The sequence below is a fragment of the Pinus tabuliformis genome, chromosome 2_1 (genome assembly GCF_031772625.1).
Source record: "Pinus tabuliformis cultivar Carrire ecotype Pingquan chromosome 2_1, CPIR1, whole genome shotgun sequence".
In the NCBI taxonomy this organism is placed as follows: Eukaryota; Viridiplantae; Streptophyta; class Pinopsida; order Pinales; family Pinaceae; genus Pinus; species Pinus tabuliformis.
The window spans coordinates 715,010,696-715,032,841 of NC_142299.1; the positions used below are offsets into that span (position 1 = coordinate 715,010,696).

Here is a 22,146-nt window from a genome sequence, read left to right on the forward strand (position 1 = left end):
AAATAATAGAATCAAAGCAGGAAAAAAAAAGACAAATTAGTTAGAGGCACCTTACATCCAACTGCACTGCCTGTACAAATCCAAGTTGTCTGGAGTTCTCCAATATTACCTTGATTACCTTGTTGAAGTGATAAAAGTTACATAGGAAAAAGGGTAAACTCCATTTGTATATAACAAGTGAAAAATCATAACTGTCAAAGTCAGTCAAAGTCACTGATAGGAGTTATTGAACTCTTCTTAAGGACTTAAATATAGAATATTATCAGAAAATAATGAGCTTACATGGTAGCTCATAGTCTACTATATTGTATCTCTATATTGTACATTTATCTAGCTTGAGTTTTAGGGAAATGAAGATTTTTCTCCATTCTATTGTAAACCCAATATGACCAATGTCCAAAGCTCTAGTTAAGATATCTATTGGATGGAGTACTCCGAAACAAGTTTTACAAATGCAGAAAATTTGTTGCTGAGTAGTTTGGATGGAGTGTCATACTCAACAATTTGTCCTGATTCAAAACAAATACAAAGTAAGTAAAAAATGAAATGTGTCCAAAAAAATAGTAACTGTAACAAAACACTAGAAAATAAACAACTTATAAATGTTATACCATCCTTTAATAGGAGAACCATATCACTCTCAATAACAGATGGAATCCGATGTGCTATAGTAATGACTGTGCAGGTAGAAAATTGGTGGCGAATTATTTGCTGAATAAACCCATCAGTTGCAGTGTCAACTGAGGCAGTTGCCTCGTCAAGGACCAGTATCCGACTTTGTTTTAGTAGTGCCCGTCCCAAACAGACAAGCTGGCATTGACCCACACTCCAGTTTCCTCCATTCTCAGACACTGTACAAGAGATCATTCCATTAAATTCGATTCTCAATTTTCATTCTAAAAAAAGGGGTCCTAGAGACCAGGTAGGTCTCAAGGACACCAAAAAATAAACAAAACATGAGCACTAAGATGGAAAGCAAATAACATAAATAGCTACTTTAAAAAGGTTTTATTTTTCTCCTTCAGGACTTCCATTGAATGTGATAAAGACACACAGACCTGAGGAATCAAGTTTCTTTTCTTTTGCTCGTACAATCTCACCAAGTTGGCACTTGTCCAAAGCCTGAAAGCACAAGCAAAATCGAAGTAGATTCATAAACAATAAACTTACAGCAAGATCCTCAGGGAAATATCTATATTCTTCAAGGCAAGAATAATTGGCGCTAAAATTGATACTAATGCTTATAGAATATGAAGCAAAACTAACCTCCCAAATCTCATCATCCAAGCAATCTTCAAGAGGATTCAAATTACTTCTTATAGTGCCTTCAAACATTGTTGGTTCTTGGGGAATAATGCTTAATTTGGATCTTAGGTCATGGAGGCCTATGGATGAGATGTCGACTCCATCAATGACAATTCTGCCTGTTGTTGGTTCCACAATGCGAAAAATGGATTGAATAAGAGTAGATTTGCCACTTCCTGTCCGCCCCACAACTCCCACCTTCGTGCCTCCAAGGAAAGTGCATGTAAGACCTCTCAAGACAAGCGGAAGATGTGGTCCATAACGCACCTGATTGTATGGATCAAATTTATAGATGAACTGACATGCAAATTACTAGCATTGAATGCGTGAAAAAGATTCTATTTGTATTGAGTTCTAACCTGCAAATCAGTTAGATCTATCGTTCCTCTAGATGGCCAGTTGGAGTTTGGTCTACAATTCTCTATAATCACTGGTGACTCACTGGGAATTTGTGAATACTGCATTATTCTCTCCGCTGACAACATGTTGGTTTTCACATAACAAAGGCACCATATTACCCAGGCTTGTACCATGTTCAGACTTAGACTATATGTTACTGCCAACCCTGCAGTGCCTGTTAAGGTGCCATTTCATTTACTTTCATATTTCATTATAAAGAATATGTCTAGTCTGCTGAGATCAGTTTAGGAAAAATAATTGTAAGCCAAGATAGTGCTTCTGTACCTACTTGGGCTAATTACATCTTGAGGCAAGTGAATGAGGAACACCAAAAAGAATGCAAACACAAGATTTGACAGAAAATCCATCCAAATGCCAAGCCACTCATTGGCTCCAACATTGTGGAGACTAGGTCTCATATATATATCAATCAACTCGAGATTTCTTTCCATGAATCGAAATTCCTGGTCAAAACTTCTAATGGTGGCTGCTCCAGAGATTGATTCTCCAAAATGTTGTACGATTGGAGCTCTACAAACTGATGCCAGCCGAGCCAGTTCCCTAGCTGATGTTATGTAGTATTGCTGCATGCAAGGAAGGTCAGAGGAGTTACAAGAATTCTCTTATTACTATAAAAACCCAAAAGCATGGAAACAAAGAAATACAGATAAACTGTTGTCATGATAGAATCCTGATGCAACTTAATCTATTTGATAACATCCTTTTCAATCAGATTATGGGATCTACCTACAACAAACCTTGAAGTAGAAATCAAACTCTCTTATCGCCAATTTATGTTCCTCTGAGAAAATTAAAATTTGCAAGTTCGTATTTATTATTATTGAGAAATACAGAGAATACCTGATACCATATACAACTTGCACCCACTGGTATAAACACAATGAAGACCTGCCAAGCAATATGAGACATGACTGCAATGATCCCCAAAAGTTGTATAAATGCAAAAGCCAATTCTCCTAGTTGAGAAGGAATTAATGTGTCCACTGCACTCTGATCAGTTGATGCCTGCCAAGAAATAGAGAGCTTGTTACTGACCCACTAGAATCAAATGATTTCCTCCTCTCTCACGAAAGGTATTAGCCCATTAAAACAATAAATGTCAACTAACCCGATTCAATATTCACCTAGATGGAGTTGCATCAAAGAAGGAATTGCAGAGTGCTACTGCAGAGCTTCATCATTCCATCAAAACGTTAAAACTAATTAATTCAGCAAACCTACAGTATGTAAAGGATAAGAGAAACATACTTGGAAAATATGTTTTCTGGTATGTGCATCCACAACACTAAAAGGGTCATCAAAAATATAAATGTCTACATCTTGATATAAAGCACGGGCAATCTGTATTCTCTGTTTTTGTCCACCACTCAAATTTAACCCTCTTTCTCCAATGTCTGTCTCGTCCCCATAAGGAAAAAGTTCAAGATCTTTCTTCAATGCACAAGCATCAAGTACACTATTGTATCTAATAGTATCCATCTGCTTTCCAAAGAGAATAACGTCTTTAATTTTCCCACTTTGTATCCAAGGAGACTGAGGGACATATGCTTTGGTACCACTTAAGCTAACAGAGCCTGATATTTTTGGTATTTCACCTAATATGCAGGATAAAAGGCTTGATTTTCCTGAACCAACAGTTCCACATACTGCAACCCTCATGCCTCTCTCTAGTTGGACATCTAAACCTCTTATAGTTGGACTAGAGGAATCGAGATTCCAAGAAAATATCCCTCCTTGGATTTGAATCGCGAAGTCTGTTGACTCCTTTGATACCTTTTCTACCCCATCGTGTTGCAGCTCCTCCTCTTGCAGAAAGGCCACAATGCGATCTATTGACACTTTAGTTTGAGCAATTTGAGGGATTAAGCCAGGAAGCATGCCCATAGCTCCCTGAAGTGTCCCATAGGTTGCGAGTGCAGAAAGAATTCTCCCTGTTGTCAAAGGCACTCCTATAAGCATACACGTACCAAAAGTTGCAACAATGATAAATATTGGTCCAACAGAGGAAACAGATGTTGTGATCGATGATGCGTAAACATATTTTTGTAGCCAACTATATTCTGCCTGCCTCAAAATTTCTAGTTTCCGAAGAAATCTTGTCTCCCAAGCCTGCAATTTTAAGATCCTCATAATTTTTAATGTCTTCGATGTGGCCTTCATCGTTTTGTCTATTTCTTCCATTATTCTCTCCTGAAATTTTTCTTGCAATTTTGCAAGTGGGAAATTTGGCAACATAACTGCAAATGAGGCTGCCAACCCTGAAAATGCTGCCAAGCCCAACGTCTGATATAGAATAATGAAGGCCAGAACAAATTGAAGAGGGAAAATCCAAATACTATGCATATAGTAACAGAAACATGAAACATTCTGAACATCTACACTCATGTAGTTGATAATCTCTCCGCTTGTATGCTTCTGTCTTGACTGACTGGAAAGCAACAAGCCCTTCCTGTATATAATAGCTGTCAATGTTGCTCTAACCCGTAAAGTTAACTGATGTTGTTTGAAAAACCCTTGTCGCTGTGACAAAGACTCTAATACCTTTGCCACAAAAAAAGCACAAACTAGCACATAGCCTTGACTTTCAAACTGTTTCTTTCCACCTAGAAACTGAACAAAGGCATTTATAAAACATGGACCTACATATGATGCACAAGTCTCCAGTGCTGCTAAGAATGCAGTCAAAAGTACTTCCTTCCGAAAAGATAGGAGTAAGGCTTTTGCTAATAAGCCTGTATCACCTTTGGCCTCTAGCTGAGCTCTGAATTTAGGGTATAATTGGCCTGTCCTGTCCGCCTCTGCAACTTGGGGTACATCATCAATATGCAAAGGGCTCTTATAACCAACAGCAAGCAAAGGACTCATCCAAGAAAATGACAGCCGACTGAGAAGGTTGGTTGTTGCATAAGTAGAGACTGCGTTAATGTTTCCACATTTTTGGGGATTGTCTTTCAAGAGAGGTTCTAGAATGGTCTGTGAGGAGGACTCTACACCACTTCTGGCACAAAAGCTAGTATAACACAAGCAAGCCAAAATGAGAACAACGATAATTTCAACAAAGATATCAACAACAATGCTTCTTTGTTTTGTCAACCGTTGAATGTCGAGGACGATGAAGAAAGCCTGTAGAATGAATGATAGACTCCACCACAACTGCAATAAAAGTGGAAACTTCTGTTTACCTTCTTTTCTGAAGGAGCGATGAACATAAGCTGACATTGTAACCCAAGTCAGAGCCTGGACAATATACTCGCCTACATTTTCAAAACCTTCAGGCCTCTCCTTCAGCCACCAATTCAGAGGGCTCCATATCCCGAGAACGCTATAGCATATACACAGAAAAATACAACCACCTAAAGCCAGCTTTTGCATAATCCCCAGTTTAAACTTACTCGAAAAGCTGTTAAATGGAACAGGAGGTGTAGGTGGCCGAGGTGTGAGAAATTTACACCTTGTCCAACACAGTTCAAGGATGACAGAAACAAGAAAGATCAAATTAAGCCCAATTGCAAGTGTATGTCGAAAGAACTGCCCTCCAAAAAGAGCTCTAAGTCCCTCCCACCCAACTGTTTCACCCATTTCCAGCCAGAGGGTATTGTTATTCTTGTTTAGTGCCCCTATGGCTTCCATGACTGCAAACAAATAATTTACTAACAATATCAACAAAGTGCCTTATGAGTATATCTACTTCAGTACCCACATGAAAAAGTGCCAACAAAGCTCTTAGTTACCACTACCATTTATAAATGCACATACATATTGGGCCTCATACAACAAGGATGTTGCAGTGCAAAAACCTTCTTGTTTACTGGATTAAATAATTCTAGAAGCAGCATAAACATAACTAGCATTGAGAGATGGCGAGATTGAATAACAGGGCAATAACTGATACTTGTATACTTGACATGCCTGGGTAGCTGGCTGCATGCGCTCTCCCTCTTTCATTATGGTGGGAAAGATGCAAACATTTAAAAGAACAGAGAAATTGGTATATCGATTGAATGCTTTGTTAAAATCTTTATTTTATTTTAATTTTTAATAATTTCTCAAGCTCATCCTACTGTCAGCTCATTGACATTGCCAGAGCTTCGTCTCCAATGTTCTTCTGGGTAACACATATCCAACGCAAACAACATGATTTCATGTAAGTTTTTTCACTATGTGTAGTCCTTTCAACAACATCACTGCTTTGGCATGTTTCTTTGTTTCTCTTCCTGTGCTCCATGCAAAATCTGGAGCGTAGGGACTCCATATTTAGAAAGGATGACCTACAAGACTGAAAACTGCATCTGGATGGCATATCTGGCATGATATTGACTTTACGCATTGCATAAAAAACAATGTATTGAAAGCTCAGTTTAAACTGTTTTTCTGAATCATGAGGTGTTTTACATTCACTTGCTTTATTTCAAGTGCAATCAAACAACTATAGACTCCCAAACCTACCTAATGGAAAAAATTTGATGGAAATTACAACAGCGCAATAGATCTCTATTCTCTACATCTATTTGTTTCTTTTTCACTACCTTTCAAGAAGAACGAGATATGTGCCATTTAGAAAATAAGGAATAAAAACAAATCAACTGTACTTATTATTGATGCATCCATATCAAGTCAATACAAAATAACCATGAAAAGAATCAGATGCTACTATACCTTGAACCTTAATTTTTCCAATAGTTTTCTTTGGCTTAGGAGCAGTTCCTTCCAGGGTAGCATCTGCAGAATCATTTCTCAACAGTTCTTCCTCTGGTTGCAACAGTATTTGCTGTAGTCTATACAAGTTGCAGACATTTCAATTTACATAATTACTTAATAATATGCAGAGTATTACCTTCATTGTGAAAGAATTTGCATTTTCCGAACTACATGACAATTAAAAGAAATCAACAAAGACAATTTTGTGAATAACCTACCCAAAGGCATTACACAAAACAATGTACCCATTATGAAGGAATTCAGGAGCTTCCATGCGACCACTGACCCATGCCCGGAGACAAAGACGCACACAGGCCTCATAGGCAATGAGGGCTTGCGAGGCTCCCTGCTCAGGGTCACATTCACGCCATGATGCAACTCTCTAAGATTTTATATGCTCGAGGCTTCTATATCACCTTTGTCATTACCGAATACATACAAGAGCGCTTCGTCGTATCCGGATCAGTGGACTCTGTTAAATCTTGGCTCGGATTCAGATTCGAAGCTATTCCAGACGACCTACAACCATGCCGAAATGAATTGAACGAGATTTCCTGCCGATATACATGAAATGGAAAAAAGAGAATAAGAGAACCTGTTAGCCTCCTGCTACAGCAGGTTAATCATCTTTCATGATCGACATTTTTACATGCCAAATATGTCATACTTTGCTTGTTGCAATGCTCCATATTTGCTATAGATGGCCAGAGAAGTATCCATGAGAGTGTGCTAGTCTAAATGCCACTGCTGTGTATCATTTTTGATGAGTTGAACCATTTTGATGAGTTTTCAGCTAAGGGAGGTCCAAACAGCTTAATCTTGGTCTCCCTAGGTTTCAATTTCTTGTTGTAGAATATAGAGAATAACTATATGTCCAAACAGCTTAATCTTGGCAGATTTGTAGATAGGTAGAGAAACAAGGGTGCTCAATAGCTTAATCTGAGCCCCTGGATGCAATAAGTGTAGTTGTAGATAGGAGGACAACAAGAAGAAAAGAACAAAAAGTTGGGTATGCTAGTTCAAGTGCACCCAAACCAAAAAGAAGAGAAAATGCTAGGTGAGTAGGTCGGGTAGGTAGCTTCGTGGTTGCAGAATCATGGCTTGTGATCCATTTCATATTGTCAAGTGTTATATCTATCATATCACAAGTTGAAGGCAATTGTTCAGTTGGAGGAATTCAAGCGAGGCATGTCTAACTTCCCCTTCCTCCTCTTTCCCCAAATCACTCACTAACTTCCCCTAAAGAGGTCAAGATCTGCTTGATACCTCTTAATTTCATCATTCTCCATATCATCTGCCTTGGTGAAGATCTGCTTCACTAAAGGAATGTTCACACTTCTTCTATCAGTCATTTTCCCCCATTAATAGCCTAAGACATCATTCTTAGCGCTTTTTCTCATCATTATCATATTAACTACTAACTTTATTATGTAACTCCCTATCTATTTCCCCTTCCCCTACTAAAACTATGTATATAACTACCCTATATATTTATCCCTCCCCCTGGTTGAAAATAACCATATACATCCTTGGAAATTGCTAAGTTTATCTAAAACTCAGCAAGAATCCTCACTTCTCCCCTCAAACCATCTTCTCATGCATTTTTGACCCTTTCCGATGCATAGAACCCTTCATCACCCCCCTAACTATCTTCCAAATGCAAAAGGACTCATTCCTTTGCATAGTTTACCTTCATATGTATAAAAATCATCTCTTTGGCCTTGGTTTGCCTTTATAAGGCATGAAACCCTCTTTGGCCACTAAACCCCTCTCAAAACCACATCACTTTCCCCCTAAGTGCCTTTGGACACCTTCCAAGGCATAATAATACAAAAACCATGCAAAAACCATGAAAAACCTTCAAAAAAGGATAAAATCCTCCCTTTTTTGGCTATCGGACCCCTTCCGATGCCTTAGAATCCATGCCAAACTATAAAGGAACCCTTCCGATTTCCCAAAAGGCTTGGCAGTTCACAAAAACATGGGTCCGATATAATAAAGTTTCATTTGGACCCCCTCCGATGCGATATCGCTATCGGGAGGGGGCAATCATATGTTTAAAACATCATATATAACCCCTCCGAATTCATTTGCCTTGCCTTTTCATAAAAAGCGTGCTCCGATGAGATAAAGATCTGTTTGATCCCCCTCCGATGCGATATCGCTATCGGGAGGGGGCAGTGGCATATATAAGCGAAAATGGCTAAGTCTCAAGGCATGGGGCATAGTGCTGATGGGCCGGACCCGAAAACACATAAAGTGGACCGGTAATAGTATATCGGGTCTGCGCAGTTCGACGATTCCATATGTGCCGCCCTCTGGTCCCTCCGACTGCCGATTCGCCGACGGATCCAGGACCGTTGGATCGGGCCCCAGATCTGACGGCCCAGATCTTGTCGCGCGGCCCCCCACTTCGCATCGCCCCATATACTGCTCCGATTTGGCGGAGCCGATGAGTTATCAAATGCAGTGTTAAGGGTTTTCGGGTCCGCGGACCCATTCCACTGTTAAAACTGCCGATTTGGGTTCCACCAATGGGTCGGACCCGAAATAAAATAAAGAGGGCCTGTATAACTTATCGGGTCCAATGGGTTTCGATGTTTCTATGTGGCAACCCCATGACCCCGCCGATAGCAAATTGCCGAGTTAATCTCAGCTGCCCATTCAGGCCCAGAGATCAACGACCCATATTTAATCGCATCACTCCTATATGGCTCCGACCAGCGGAGCCGAAAAGTAATAAAGCGCGGCATAAAGGCATATCGGGTCCGCTTACCCATTTTTACCAAGTCCGCCGATATGAAAGCTCCGATGGGCCGGACCCGATCTCCATAAAGAAAGGGCATAAAAGCATTTCGGGTCCACGACATTTCGGAGGTTTTATGTGTTGGGACCAATGGTCCGCCCCGATGCGATTTAGCGCCAGCCGTTGGATCGGCCCGCGCCGGATCCAACGGCCAACATTCAATCTTATGAACAGTAATCGCTCCCGCCCCAATTTTGATGGATTTTCACGTTTAAAGCAATTTTTGCCTTATAAGAGGGAAAAGGGCCATTTTCTTTTAAACAGTTCGGCGCCCGTGCCCGCCCCGCCTCCAAAAGAAACATGGCATTCTTTAGTCCATATTTGATCGCTCCAGGCCCGAAATAGCTCCAAATTGCAGGATTTTGGCCTCGGCGTGCCTCCAGCATCCAGTCTTCCGCCAGTTAGCAGTTGTTCATCATTTTTAGTACCATTTTTGATCGGCCAGCGCCGATAGCATTCCAATAGCCACGGGGAACCTTTGCAGCAGTTAATTTTGCATTAAAAGGCAGAAAAGGGGCGATTTGACAGCGTAAAGTGTATCAGAGGAAAGAGAAGGCTCAAGTGCATGTCAAAGGGTATCGGGAAAGCGACAGACAGTATCAGTATTGCGGTTCAAAGTAGATGAAGGCAGAAAGGCCCCAGTAGTTATAGCAAAGCATCATTGAGCTGTAATGGCTCACCAACTCTCAATTTTTGCCATTTAAGGTAGCAGGACCACTTGAAGGCACAAGTAAAGGGTTTTCAAAGCAGATATTGGCAAACACAATGAACCCAATCATATTTTGGAGCAACGCTGCTTCCTTAAATGCGCAGTTATCACACAGAGGATAGCGCGTGGCTCAAGGAACTCTTTTAGTCCATTTTTGAAGCTGCAAGACCATGCGCAACCCTAAAGAGCCATTTTGATGAGGCTGCTCCCTCATGAACACCTGTTTTAGATATTTTATTGCATTTATTTCCAGCACAACTTAGCATTAGAAGCAATTATTGCACAAATCTCTTTTGAATCTGTTTTGATAGATATTTTGAGATATTTTCTCCCTTGACACCTGTTCAAGGGATGTTTGTAAATATTTTCTATTTAAACCACCCTCTGCACTGTTTTAAGGGTTGGTTGGTCGATAACTTCCTCTAGACTTGCATTGTATTTTCTGAGAGTCTCTATAATCAAAGATCACTGGAATGTTTGGGAGATGAACCGACTGTTGTGTTTTAATGTCTGAAGAGTGACTATGGAATCCTAACGCTTCTACATAGCCCAATAAGTGTTTCTTATCTATGTTTACAGTTTATATGTTTTATGCCATCATGGTTTCACTATCTAAATAGCAGAAAGAAAGAATAGTTCAGAGCTCACTTAGTTGTATTCTGTTCTCAATTTCTGTGATTTATCTATGTTTTCCTCTGAATTAGTCCTAAATATGAATACTGATTCGCTCATATTTACACTAGTTCCTTCATATATGAATGTTGTTTAGGAATCCTTGATTGCTCCTATATAAATGTTCATTCACCTTCCCTCTGTTAGCATAATGAGAGCTACTTAGTTGCCTTTCATTCACTGACCTTCGTTCCATCTTTATTCTAGCTAGATATTGTTTTATGTGTAGCTATCCTGCTCTGTATTCCTCTTGTGACCAAGAAAACGCAACAGCAAGCCTAATCCACGACTCCATGCCCAATGGTTTGAACTTCTCACACTATGCATCCCAACTCTGTTTGAAAGAATCCTCCGTCCCACCAAAATCAAAACAGAACCCAAGAAAATCATAACTAGCCTAAAATCAACCCAAAACAAAAATTATAAAGAGAGAGCCCTCTCTGATTGCAGGTAGGCTAGGACCTACAGTCCAAAGATTGGTTTGTGGTTACCTCGGCCGTATCCTTTAAGGATCTTTAAGGACAACCTGAGTGATAACAGAACCCACCATAATAGGCATTTGCCAAGCTTCCATGTGGAATGTAGTCATAAACCAGCAGTTTTTCCTCTATACCCCAATAGAAAGCTCGAAGGCGAACAATGTTGGGATGTTTAACCCTACCGATTGCTTTAGCTTTTGCTTCAAAATCCTTGATACTCTGAGACAAACTAAAATGGAAATACCTACTCTGATGCCGAGCAACCATTCTGTAATAGATCGCAATTCCTGTAGCCATCCCGCGACAGACCGAAGTCCAGAAGTGGACCTGTGACAGTCCAAGGCATCTAGTGGTGATAATCCAAGCCCTTTTAAGGCTGAGCGACACCTACTGGAATCATCTCATGGGTCCTACAACAGACTGGGTATGTTCTGAGGGTCAAAATATGATTTTCTACCTTATGATTGATATGAAGGGTTTCCCGAAGTCGATTTCAACAGATCCAGGGTCCTGGAATAGAGTATCGCCGAGCGAGGGAAAGCGTCGATCTGTTGGGTCGCATCGTATACTGGTCTAATCAATTGGATAGGTAAGATTATTTTCATCGTCTAACACTTAAATCAAAGGCTCAGAAATGTACATGTAACCCAATGGGAAAGTTGATTTCAAAGGAAAATGCCTTACGGCATAACAACATATATACATATATCAAATAAATGTATCAACACATAAACAACATTCTAGCTAGGGTCCAATCATCAATGCAAGGCCATATCAACAATGAATGTTATGACCTCATGCATGACAACAACCATTACTCCATTGCACACATTGCCACATGAAACTATCAACACACATAAATAATGCCTAATGTTGTGGAGGTAAATCCCCTCTGCGGACAGAGGCGATCCCTACTAGTCCAAACAGGGTCTAGCAACAATCAAACAATGCTAACACGTAGGTTCCTAATTACAAATTAAAGACCAATGATGAAGGAATACTTGGATTCCAACGCTAGTACTTGTAGAAGAGTTGATGCTCCCGTTCCTTTGCCTCGGCTGGTCACAATCCTCACGATCCTCGTGCGCGGACACCTGCACATGCAAAGAACGATACAAACACAAGCATAAAATTCAATAGATGCAACTATATATCAGTCAGAAAGGATATAACTCAAACACCATCATAAAGACAATAAGAGTGGAACCATAATGATAGTCGTCTATTATTGATAAACAAAGAAGAATACAACCATAGTTCTGACGTCAAATCCTTCTCAAGAGGGTCCAGCCAGCAAGTCCCTCAAGCATTCACCCTTGAAGGTAGATCTCCCAAGACAAAACTCTCTCTCACACAAGTTTACACAAGATCAAAACACTTCACAACCTTCCTTAAGCTCTCTAGCAATCCCACACTTGTCACACCAGCTACCTATCAATCTCACACACTATCAGCAATACTTCAAACACTATGAATTCCAAACTAGCAGCTCATGGCAATGGTGGAGGCTTAAATAGGAGAAGGAGTCTCCATGAATGGTGGGAGGATGAGCTTATATCCAAGGAAGGTGGCTCAAATGACGAAACAAACATGCCAGAGAAGGGAGGGCGACATTTACAAGGCCAACAACCAGGTCTAGAGTCATTTGGAAGGCCGGATGTTAGAACAAACTCGCCCAGATTGGATCATCGCGGGTGCCTAACTGCACTGGAGCACTGACATCGCATCTGAATAACAAAGAAAGTCATATCAGCGCGATCAGATATAAGTAACAGACGCGCTGTCTCATGAAATTCGACCAGCGCGGGAATCACGTGTACTTCCACGCTGGCAGCGCATTAGGTCTGTTTTGGCGCGCTCATCAGCGCATTTATTTTTACAACAGTCGCGATGATAGAAGAACTTTGGCAAAATGGGTCATTTGGAAACATTAGAGAGCATGAGCATGATTGATTTAGACTCACGACACAGTAGGAAGACTGACAGGAAGGCAGTGACAAATTACTGTGTAACACCTAATCAATTACACATGCGTATGAATGCATGTAGTCGAGCATAAGTGATCAATTCTTGTAATCGACCTACAAGACTGATACATGTAATCAAAATATTGAAGAATGCACCTGACATACAAGGATGTAGTCAAGCGACATATAATCAACATGTAAGTGACATGTAACCATATACAACCAGTCATATATTTCCAACGATGCATCCCACAAAATCACATCAAGTACCTCATGACAAGATTAATAATATCATGATCAACATGATCCAATGAAACAAGCACATGGAATGCAAGTGTAAGAGACACACATGCAACTGACATACATGCATGACCGAGCACCTTCACCTAAGGAGAGCACAATGATGCTCTGATACCATTTGTAACACCCCCTCGTCCTAGGTCCACCTAAGCAACCAGCTAGCTGGGGTAAACATGCGATGAGAGAGGCTACTATAAGGGATTCAACTTCCTTGGTGACCTTAGGGAAATGGAACCGATAAAACATATCAAACAAACCCATCCACATCAATAACAACACCCTCAAGGGACATGTCAACCACTCAGACATCCTATCTATGAGTCCCACTGATTATTTAAACCTTTTAACCCCTAGCTGCTCTCATGTTATAGGCAAGACAATGACCAAAAGCCAAAGTCATTCTCACAGGCCTGTGTGCCAACGTCCCCGAGATTTGAGCCACTTTTCTAGCCTAGAATCTTAGGCTCGGCCCAAAACTTGTTACAACCTTCATAATCCATCAAAGACATGATGACAATAAACAAATCAAAAATAAATCTCGGGACTAGGCATGACAATCCCCAACCTTTGCTGACATTTTGTCAAACACTTGACATCAATGCAACCTACAGGTCTAGGATACAAGAAAAAGAATAAATGACTAAAATAACTTATGAAACATAACCAGAAGGATCACCTCTGTCTTCATTAAACTATTATATCATCAATTAGGTCTTGCATCCATCCATTTAACAATTACAAGTAAATACATGAAATAACCATGACATGGACCAATCATTTAACCATGCTTATAACTAGCATAAAACCATATAAATATTAGAGATATGACAACCATTAAATCCTCGTATAAACTAATGCAAAAGTAAGAGAACTTAGCTTTTATTAATCATAGGCAAATCCGACTAGGTTCGGGACTTCCACGTACCACCCAATCATAGACATGGCTGAATCAAATCTATATTTCAACCAGTCACCCCTGTGCCATATTCCAAGCATGAATGTGGCATCTTATAGAATAACCAAGGGAATCCAAAGGTTAAAGCACCTCCACCCTCATCAAACCATGATCACACCAAAATCGGTGCTCCGATCACAACAAAACCAAACTTGGAATGCCATATGGAATACATCACTATCCTTGGGGAATTTTTCATCTCCTTGTCTCTTAGGCTTACCGCAATCCAATCTCGGATCACTGAGCGCTAAAATGAGACTAGTCTCTTAGGATTTATCACAATCCAAACCTGGATCACTAGGCCCCAAACAGAGACTTCTCCCTTAGGCTTTACCATGTATCATGCCAAAACTAGTCAAGGGGTTCCTAGGCCTTTGGGAATGAACCTTGAGACCACCTCTGCCTCAGATTCCAAAATCCATCTAGCAAACCAAAGCTCAAAATCGAGATAAAAATCCCAACATACCATGGCATCCAGAAAAAGGCAAGGCTAGGTTGAAAACCATTGTCATAACCTGGCAAAACCATGCCACCGACAACAAGAGAACCATACACTAACATGAAAAGCCATGCATGTCCAAACCAGCTAGGAAATCACACATGAAAAAGGATACCTGCAAGTATTCCTGCTGAAGCTGCCTGATCCTCCTCTTCTTCCTTGATCCTTGCTTTCCTTCCTTTCCCTTTGCTTGCTTTTCCTTCCTTGATCCAAAGCTAGAGTGCTCTAAGAAAACTCTAAGTGACCAAGAGAGAGAGTGAGAGAGTGAGAGAGAATAATGAGAGAGTTCCAAACTTGAACTAAAAAAAGGCTACCAAATGATCCTCATAAGCCTTTTTATTAACGAGACCTCTATTTTCTTCATTTTCCATTATTTTCCTTCAATTTCCTCCTCTTTGCCCAACATTCAGCTTGGAATAAGTGTCCCTTAACCGTGGTCTTATTTTGCCTTTATTAAATTTTATTACATGAAATTTTCACTAGGGTTTTTACATTGCCCTCCATCAGAACATGAGTGACCAATACTCGCTATAAAATCTGCCCCTATTTAGGGCATCCAAACATCTAGGAGACCCTTACACATGGCTGCTAACATACTCCATCAACTAGTGCTCTCTTAGGACACCATCCTCCTAGCAAATCTCATCAACAAGAGGTCACACCCTCCAACATACTGTTGGTTTTCTCTTGTCCTTAGGATCTGTGCACGCATAGGAATGGTTAGGGCACACAAAAACAACCCCAAACCACTATCCAAACACCATGTTTCCCTTCCAGACTTGCTTCCTTCCTTTGCTGACCTCACCAATCCTACCTTCACACTATCATGGACCTTGGACCCGTCTGCATGGCCCTCTCCAATTAATGGATCAGCTACAAAAAGGTATCATAACCTCTATCCAAGGGTTTACACCCTCTGTTCTAAGTGCATTGGTTTCTCATTGGTCGCAACTGGGGAAGGGGACCCTAGACTAGGCCTTTCGGCCCTCTAAACTTCCTCCACAAGATGATGTCTGCTACAACATTCACTGTAGCATAGAACAGAGGCTTAATTACCATTAAAACAAGCACAAAATTACCCTCACCTCTCCTCACACCTCCAGATTTAATTATGCAAGAATTATGCACCCTAAAACAGAGAGAAACTCCTCCCAACTCATCCTTCTTTCTCCACGCTAGCCTTAGATATTTGATGTAATTTTCAAAGGTGTTTTCTTGATGAGACTGCACTTAGGACGTCCCCAGATATACATCCCTAGTGAAACATCACAACAAGAAGGCTAACCACTCTTGTTTCTCAACTCACTGTTGTCCTTCTTGTCCACGAGTTATTGTGCAAACTGAGCTGTGGTTAGGGCATGATACCAGCCCTAAAGTCTGCCCAAAATTTTTGCATTCTTCCTCTGTTTAATCCTCCATAATTGCACTGTACCTTCCTGAGATTATAACCTTGATTTTAAGGTTCTCTAGGCCTCATGGCTCCCATAAACAAACTTGCCATCCTTCTGCAATCATACCTGGAGACTTGTGGCCGAAACAAAGATAAGAAACAACCCTAGTCTATGCACAAACCTGCCAGATCTTCCCTCCTTGACCTCGGCCATACTCCTCAAGCATTCGGTCCTCAAAACAGGCTTGAAAAGGCCCAACCGAAGTCCCTTTTCTCCTTCGCTGAGGTTGCTTCAGGTTTATGGCTAGATCAAAGGTAATCTTGTGATATTTCACTCTTGGATGATTATCATAAGCCTCTCATACGACCTCCTTTTATAATTTTCCTAAGGGATCCATCGAAATTCCCTTTGAGGCCTTGAAAATCTATCACAAGGCTTATTAACATTAAGTTGACCTTGACCTTGTGCCACCATTCCCACATCCAAAATTCAAAAATTCGTAACTCTTCAAAGACAACTCAGAATCAGATGATTTTCAATGCGTTGGATTTGTCTCGACGAGCACTATCATCCTTATTCATCACATTTCGAAATCTCTCCATAGTTTTGTCCCCAACATCAATGGGTGAAAAACCCCAAGCTTGGGTTTCAAGCCCACAAGCCCACTTGTGGAGCTCCTTCCTCCAAACCTTTGATCCTCTAGTCTTGGAGTACCTCCCAAGCTACCAAAAATAAACACTCACTCTTAGCGAGGAAGGTACTTCAAAGACTAGGAAGTAACCATCATCCAACGACACTAGTCCATATGGCATCCATCATTGCAGCATACTCTATAGAATGAACCTGAGAATCTCGGTAGTGCCTCTGCCTCATCACATAAGAACTTGAAGATCCTAAACCTCCATAGGGTTGCTCCCTCTTAGGCTAGACTCCCTCTATGATTGCACAATCTCCACTAGCTCAATCCTGGAATCACTTATCCTCCTGGATCAAATACCACTCGTGCAAATCCCTCCAATCTCAGATATGCAACATCATGATCCAATGAAGACTCTAGCCTGCCAACTTGTATTCCATCACATGAAGCCATATTGATCAACCTGATCTCGTCCATGCCAAGGAAACCCTCGAGCTGTCCCAACCATCCATGACAAGACAAAGGAAACCCATGATCTGCAACCCACCACACAACATACTGAAGTGTGCTAGGTTCACCATCGATCCACCAAAACTCCCATCCCATCTCACCATGTAACATATCAAGACCACATCTCCATGTCTTCAACTAAACCCTTTGCTGCATGATATAGACACCTACAACTCTCTCTAAGTTTCTTTGTTGTGCACACTCTGATTCACTGTCCCTCAAAGTAGCTTAGATAAGCTCTGAAACCATGTTATTTTTCCACGATCTTGGTGTATGGGATATAATCTTAAATTTTTAATGCTACCAAACCAAGAAACAAAACGATACTACTAATTTGCACAACAAAATATAAATAATAGAAAATCTACTAGTGCAAAAAATATGTAAAACATTTTACAATTTTCAACCCAGCTTTGTTATATTAATCAACATATAATACAACAACCTAGGGCTCCCGTACTAGGGATAATGGCCCTCATACATCCACTAATACAATACACAAAAATAGGGCTTGGTGTCAGTCCATCGACAACCAATCTTCCCATACAAGATACACTAGCCATCTGGATGATGTAGTGCGCTCTCTCAACTCCTCTCGGTCGCACCTTGTACCTGCCCAGTTCCAATCTGCAACTCCTACATCTATCAATGCTCCAAGTCCATTTCGCCATTGAACCTTGGCTATTAATCTGCTCACTAGTTGTGCCTTAGTCCATCAAGGGCAAAACACATCGAGTCTCATGTCGAGTTGTTCACAACTCCACTTGTGAACAACTCTCAACTGTCCACTGCTACTCCTCAACTACTCACCGACTTTAGCCCATTATGGTCTTCCTACATTTCTCCAATGAAGACCAACATAGAGCACGGAGGGATACCACCTATCACTACAAGATGTCCATCTCACAATGAACATGTCAGGAGTAGCTAATTATATGGAGGAGCAACTTAGCTATATGGAGAGCAGACAAGGGAGTTACAAGGGATATAAGAGCTAAAAAAGGAGCTGGCTCTGATACCATGTCAGGCCAGGCAGTGACTCCATAAGGCAAAAAATGATTCGTGTATTATTCCATTAGGTAGGTCTTTGTTATATAAAAAAGGGAGAGACTGTTCAGTTCATCTCCCGATGACTATTCACATTTCTAATTTAATTATTTACATAAATTCACTCAATCATGAGGATTAGGTGTCAACAGAACATGAGCTAGGAGGAGTGCCCATCATCTGCTGTAGAAGTGCTTCCCCACACACAAGTCTAGGGCTGATCAACTGCTCCTCTGGATCATCAACCCTTGAGCTCAACAACTGGCTCTCTAGCAATCAGATCCATGAAGATGGTGGACATCGGGCTCCAACTTGGACACTATCATGCTATCCTCCAACAAACCATAAATGCCCAAACCATATCCACACTTGGTCCACTCTCATGCTGCGCTCCATCAGACCATGAGTGACCAATACTCATTGTAGCATCCCCTCCTAGTTAGGGCATCCAAACATCTAGAATAACCTTACATATGGCTGTTAATAGACTCCATCAACTAGTCCTCTCCTAGGACACCATCCTCCTAGCAAATCTCATAAACAAGAGCGCACACCCTCCAACATGCTATTGGTTTTCTCTTGTTCTTAGGATCTGTGCATGCATAGGACTGGTTAGGGCACATAAAAGCAACCCAAAACAACTGTCCAAACACCTTGTTTCCCTTATAGACTTGCTACCTTCCTTTGTTGCCCTTACCAATCCTCTCTTCACACTGTCATTAACCTTGGGCACATCCATAAGGCCCTCTCCAGTTCAAATATCAACTACAACAAGGGATCACAACCTCTGTCCAAGGGTTTACACCCTCTGTTATAACTGCGCTGGCTTCTCATTGGCTGCGACTAGGGAAGGAGACCCTAGATTAGTCCTTTTGGCCCTCTAAACGTCCTCCACAAGTTGAATTCTACTACAACATTCACTACAGCCTAGAACAGAGGCATAATTACCATTAAAACAAACACATAATTACCCTCACCTCTCCTCACACCTGCAACTTTATTTATGCAAGAAGTATGCACCCTAAAACAAAGAGAAACTCCTCCCAACTTGTCCTTCTTGCTCCACGCTAGCCTCAGATATTCGTTGTAATTTTTATAGGTGTTTTCTTGATGAGATTGCGCTTAGGATATCCCTAGATCTACATCCCTAGTGAAACATCCCAACAAGAAGGCTAACCACTCTTGGTTCTCAACTCACTGTTGTCCTTCTTGTCCACAACTTATTGTGCAAACTGGGCTCTGGTTAGGGCATGATACCAGCCCTAAAGTCTACCCAAAAATATTGCATTCTTCCTCTGTTTAGGCCTCCATTACTGAATTGTACCTTCTTGAGATTGTGGCCTAGATTTTAAGGCTCTCTAGGCCTCACGATTCCCATAAACAAACCTACCATCCTTCTACAATCATACCTGGAGACTTGTGGCCCAAACAGAGATACGAAACAACCCTAATATATGCACAAACCTGCCAGATATTCCCTCCTTGACCTCGGCCCTACTCTTGAAGCATTTGATCCTTAAAACAGTCTTGAAATGACCCAATCGAACTCCTTTTTCTCCTTCGTTGAGACTACTTTAGGTTTATGGCTAGATCAGAGGTAATCCCATGATATTCCATTCTTGGATGATTATCATAAGCCTCTCATATGACCTCCTTTTATACTTTTTTCTAAGGGCTCCATCGAAATGCCCTTTGAGGGCTTCACAACCTGTCACAAGGCTTATTAACATCAAGCTGACCTTGACCTTGTTCCATCCTGCCCACATCCAAAATTCATTACTCTTCAACGACAACTCGGAATCAGATGATTTTCGATGCGTCGGATTCGTCTCGACAAGCACTATCATCATTATCCATCACATGTCGAAATCTCTCAATGGTTTTGTCCCCAACATCGATGGGTGAAAAACCCCAAGCTTGGGGTTTCAAGCCCACAAGGCCACTTGTGGAGCTCCTTCCTCCAAACCCTCGATCCTCCAGGCTTGGAGTACCTCCCAAGCTATAAAAGATCAACACTCCCTCTTAGCGAGGGAGGTACTTCCAATACTAGGAAGTAACCATCATTCGACGACACTAGCCCATCTAACTTCCATCACTGCAACATGCTCTGTAGAATGAACCCAATAATTTCAGTAGTGCCTCTACCTCATCACATCTCAACCTTAAGATCCCAAACCTCCATATGACTGCTCCCTCTGAGCTTACACGATCTCCATTGGCTCAATCCTGCAAGCACTTATCCTCAACCAAATATCACTCGTCCAAATCCCTCTAATCTCATATATGCAACATCATGATCCGATGAAGACTCTAGCATGCCAACCTGTAGTCCATCAAATGAAGTCATCTTGATCAACCTTATCTCGTCCATGCCAAGGAAACCCTCAAGATGTCCCACCTATCCATGACAAGACAAAGGAAGCCCACGATTTGCAACTTGCCACACAACATATTGAAGTGTTCTAGGTTCACCACCAATCCACCAGAACTCCCAACCCATCCCGCCATGTAACCTGTCAAGACCACATATCCATGTCTTCAGCTGAACCCTCTGCTCCATGATCTAGACATCTACAACTCCCTCTGAGTTTCTTTATTGTGCACACTTTGGTTTAATGCCCCTCAAAGTAGCTCAAATAAGCTCTGAAACCATGTTGTTTTTCCACGATCTTGGTGTTTGGGATAGTATCTTAAATCTCTGACGCTACCAAACCAAGAAGCACAACGATACTACTTTGCACAATGAAATATAAATAATAGTAAATCTACTAGTGCACAAAATATAAACAACTTTTTACATTTTTCAACCCAACTTCGTTGTATTAATCAACATATAATACAACAGTGTAGGGCTCCCGTACCAAGGATAATGGCCCTCATACATCCATTGATAAAAGACACAAAACTAGGGCTTGGTGTCAGTCCATCAACAACCAATATTCCCATACAAGATACACTAAACATATGGTTGATGTAGCATTCTCTCTCAGTTCCTCTCGGTCACACCCTGTACTTGCCCGGTCCTACAGCTCTCGATCTATAGCTCCTTCCTCTATCAATGCTCTAAGTCCATTTGGCGACTGAACCTTGGTCATCAATTTTCTCACTATTTGTGCCTTAGTTCATCAAGGGCATAACACATTGAGACTCCTATCGAGTTGTTCACAGCTCCACTTGTGAACAACCCTCAACTGCCCACTGCTGCTCCTCAGTTACTTAGCGACTTCAGCCCACTATGGTCTTCTTGCGCTAGTTCGATGAAGAACAAAATAGAGCACGGAAGGCTTCCACCTATCACTGTAAGATGTCCATCTCCCACAATGAACATGGGCTAGGAGGAATACCCATCATCTAGGGCTGCTCAACTGCTCCTATGGATCATCAACCCTTGAGCTCAACAACTGGTCCTATGGATCATCAACCCTTGAGCTCAACAACTGCCTCTCTAGCAACCATCTAGATCCATGAATATTGTGCACACCGGGCTCCAACTTGGACACTATCACACTATCCTCCAATATACCATAAATGCCCAATCCATGTCCACACATGGTCCACTCTCACACTTTCCTCCAACATACCATAAATGCCCAATGCATGTCCACACTTGGTCCGCTCTCACGTTTCCCTCCATCAGACCATGACTGACCAATACTCATTGTGGCATATGCTCCTAGATAGGGCATCCGAACATCTAGGAGACCCTTACACATGGCTACTAATAGACTCCATCAACTAGTCCTCTCCTAGG

General features: G+C 41.3%; 1 protein-coding gene across 1 annotated transcript; it reads right to left on the reverse strand.

Moving 5' to 3' along the window:
- Positions 1 to 417: 417 nt before the first annotated feature.
- Positions 418 to 22,108, reverse strand: LOC149202587 (putative ABC transporter C family member 15). The gene is made up of 12 exons (XM_089401631.1): positions 21,977 to 22,108; positions 6,852 to 6,977; positions 6,642 to 6,769; positions 6,382 to 6,500; positions 2,974 to 5,357; positions 2,566 to 2,730; positions 1,994 to 2,288; positions 1,665 to 1,879; positions 1,267 to 1,572; positions 1,059 to 1,122; positions 612 to 851; positions 418 to 509 (listed from the first exon to the last, which is right to left on the reverse strand). Exons 1-12 carry the CDS (start codon positions 22,106 to 22,108, stop codon positions 418 to 420), a joined length of 4,266 nt encoding a protein of 1,421 aa, XP_089257757.1.
- Between the last annotated feature and the right edge of the window lie 38 nt (positions 22,109 to 22,146).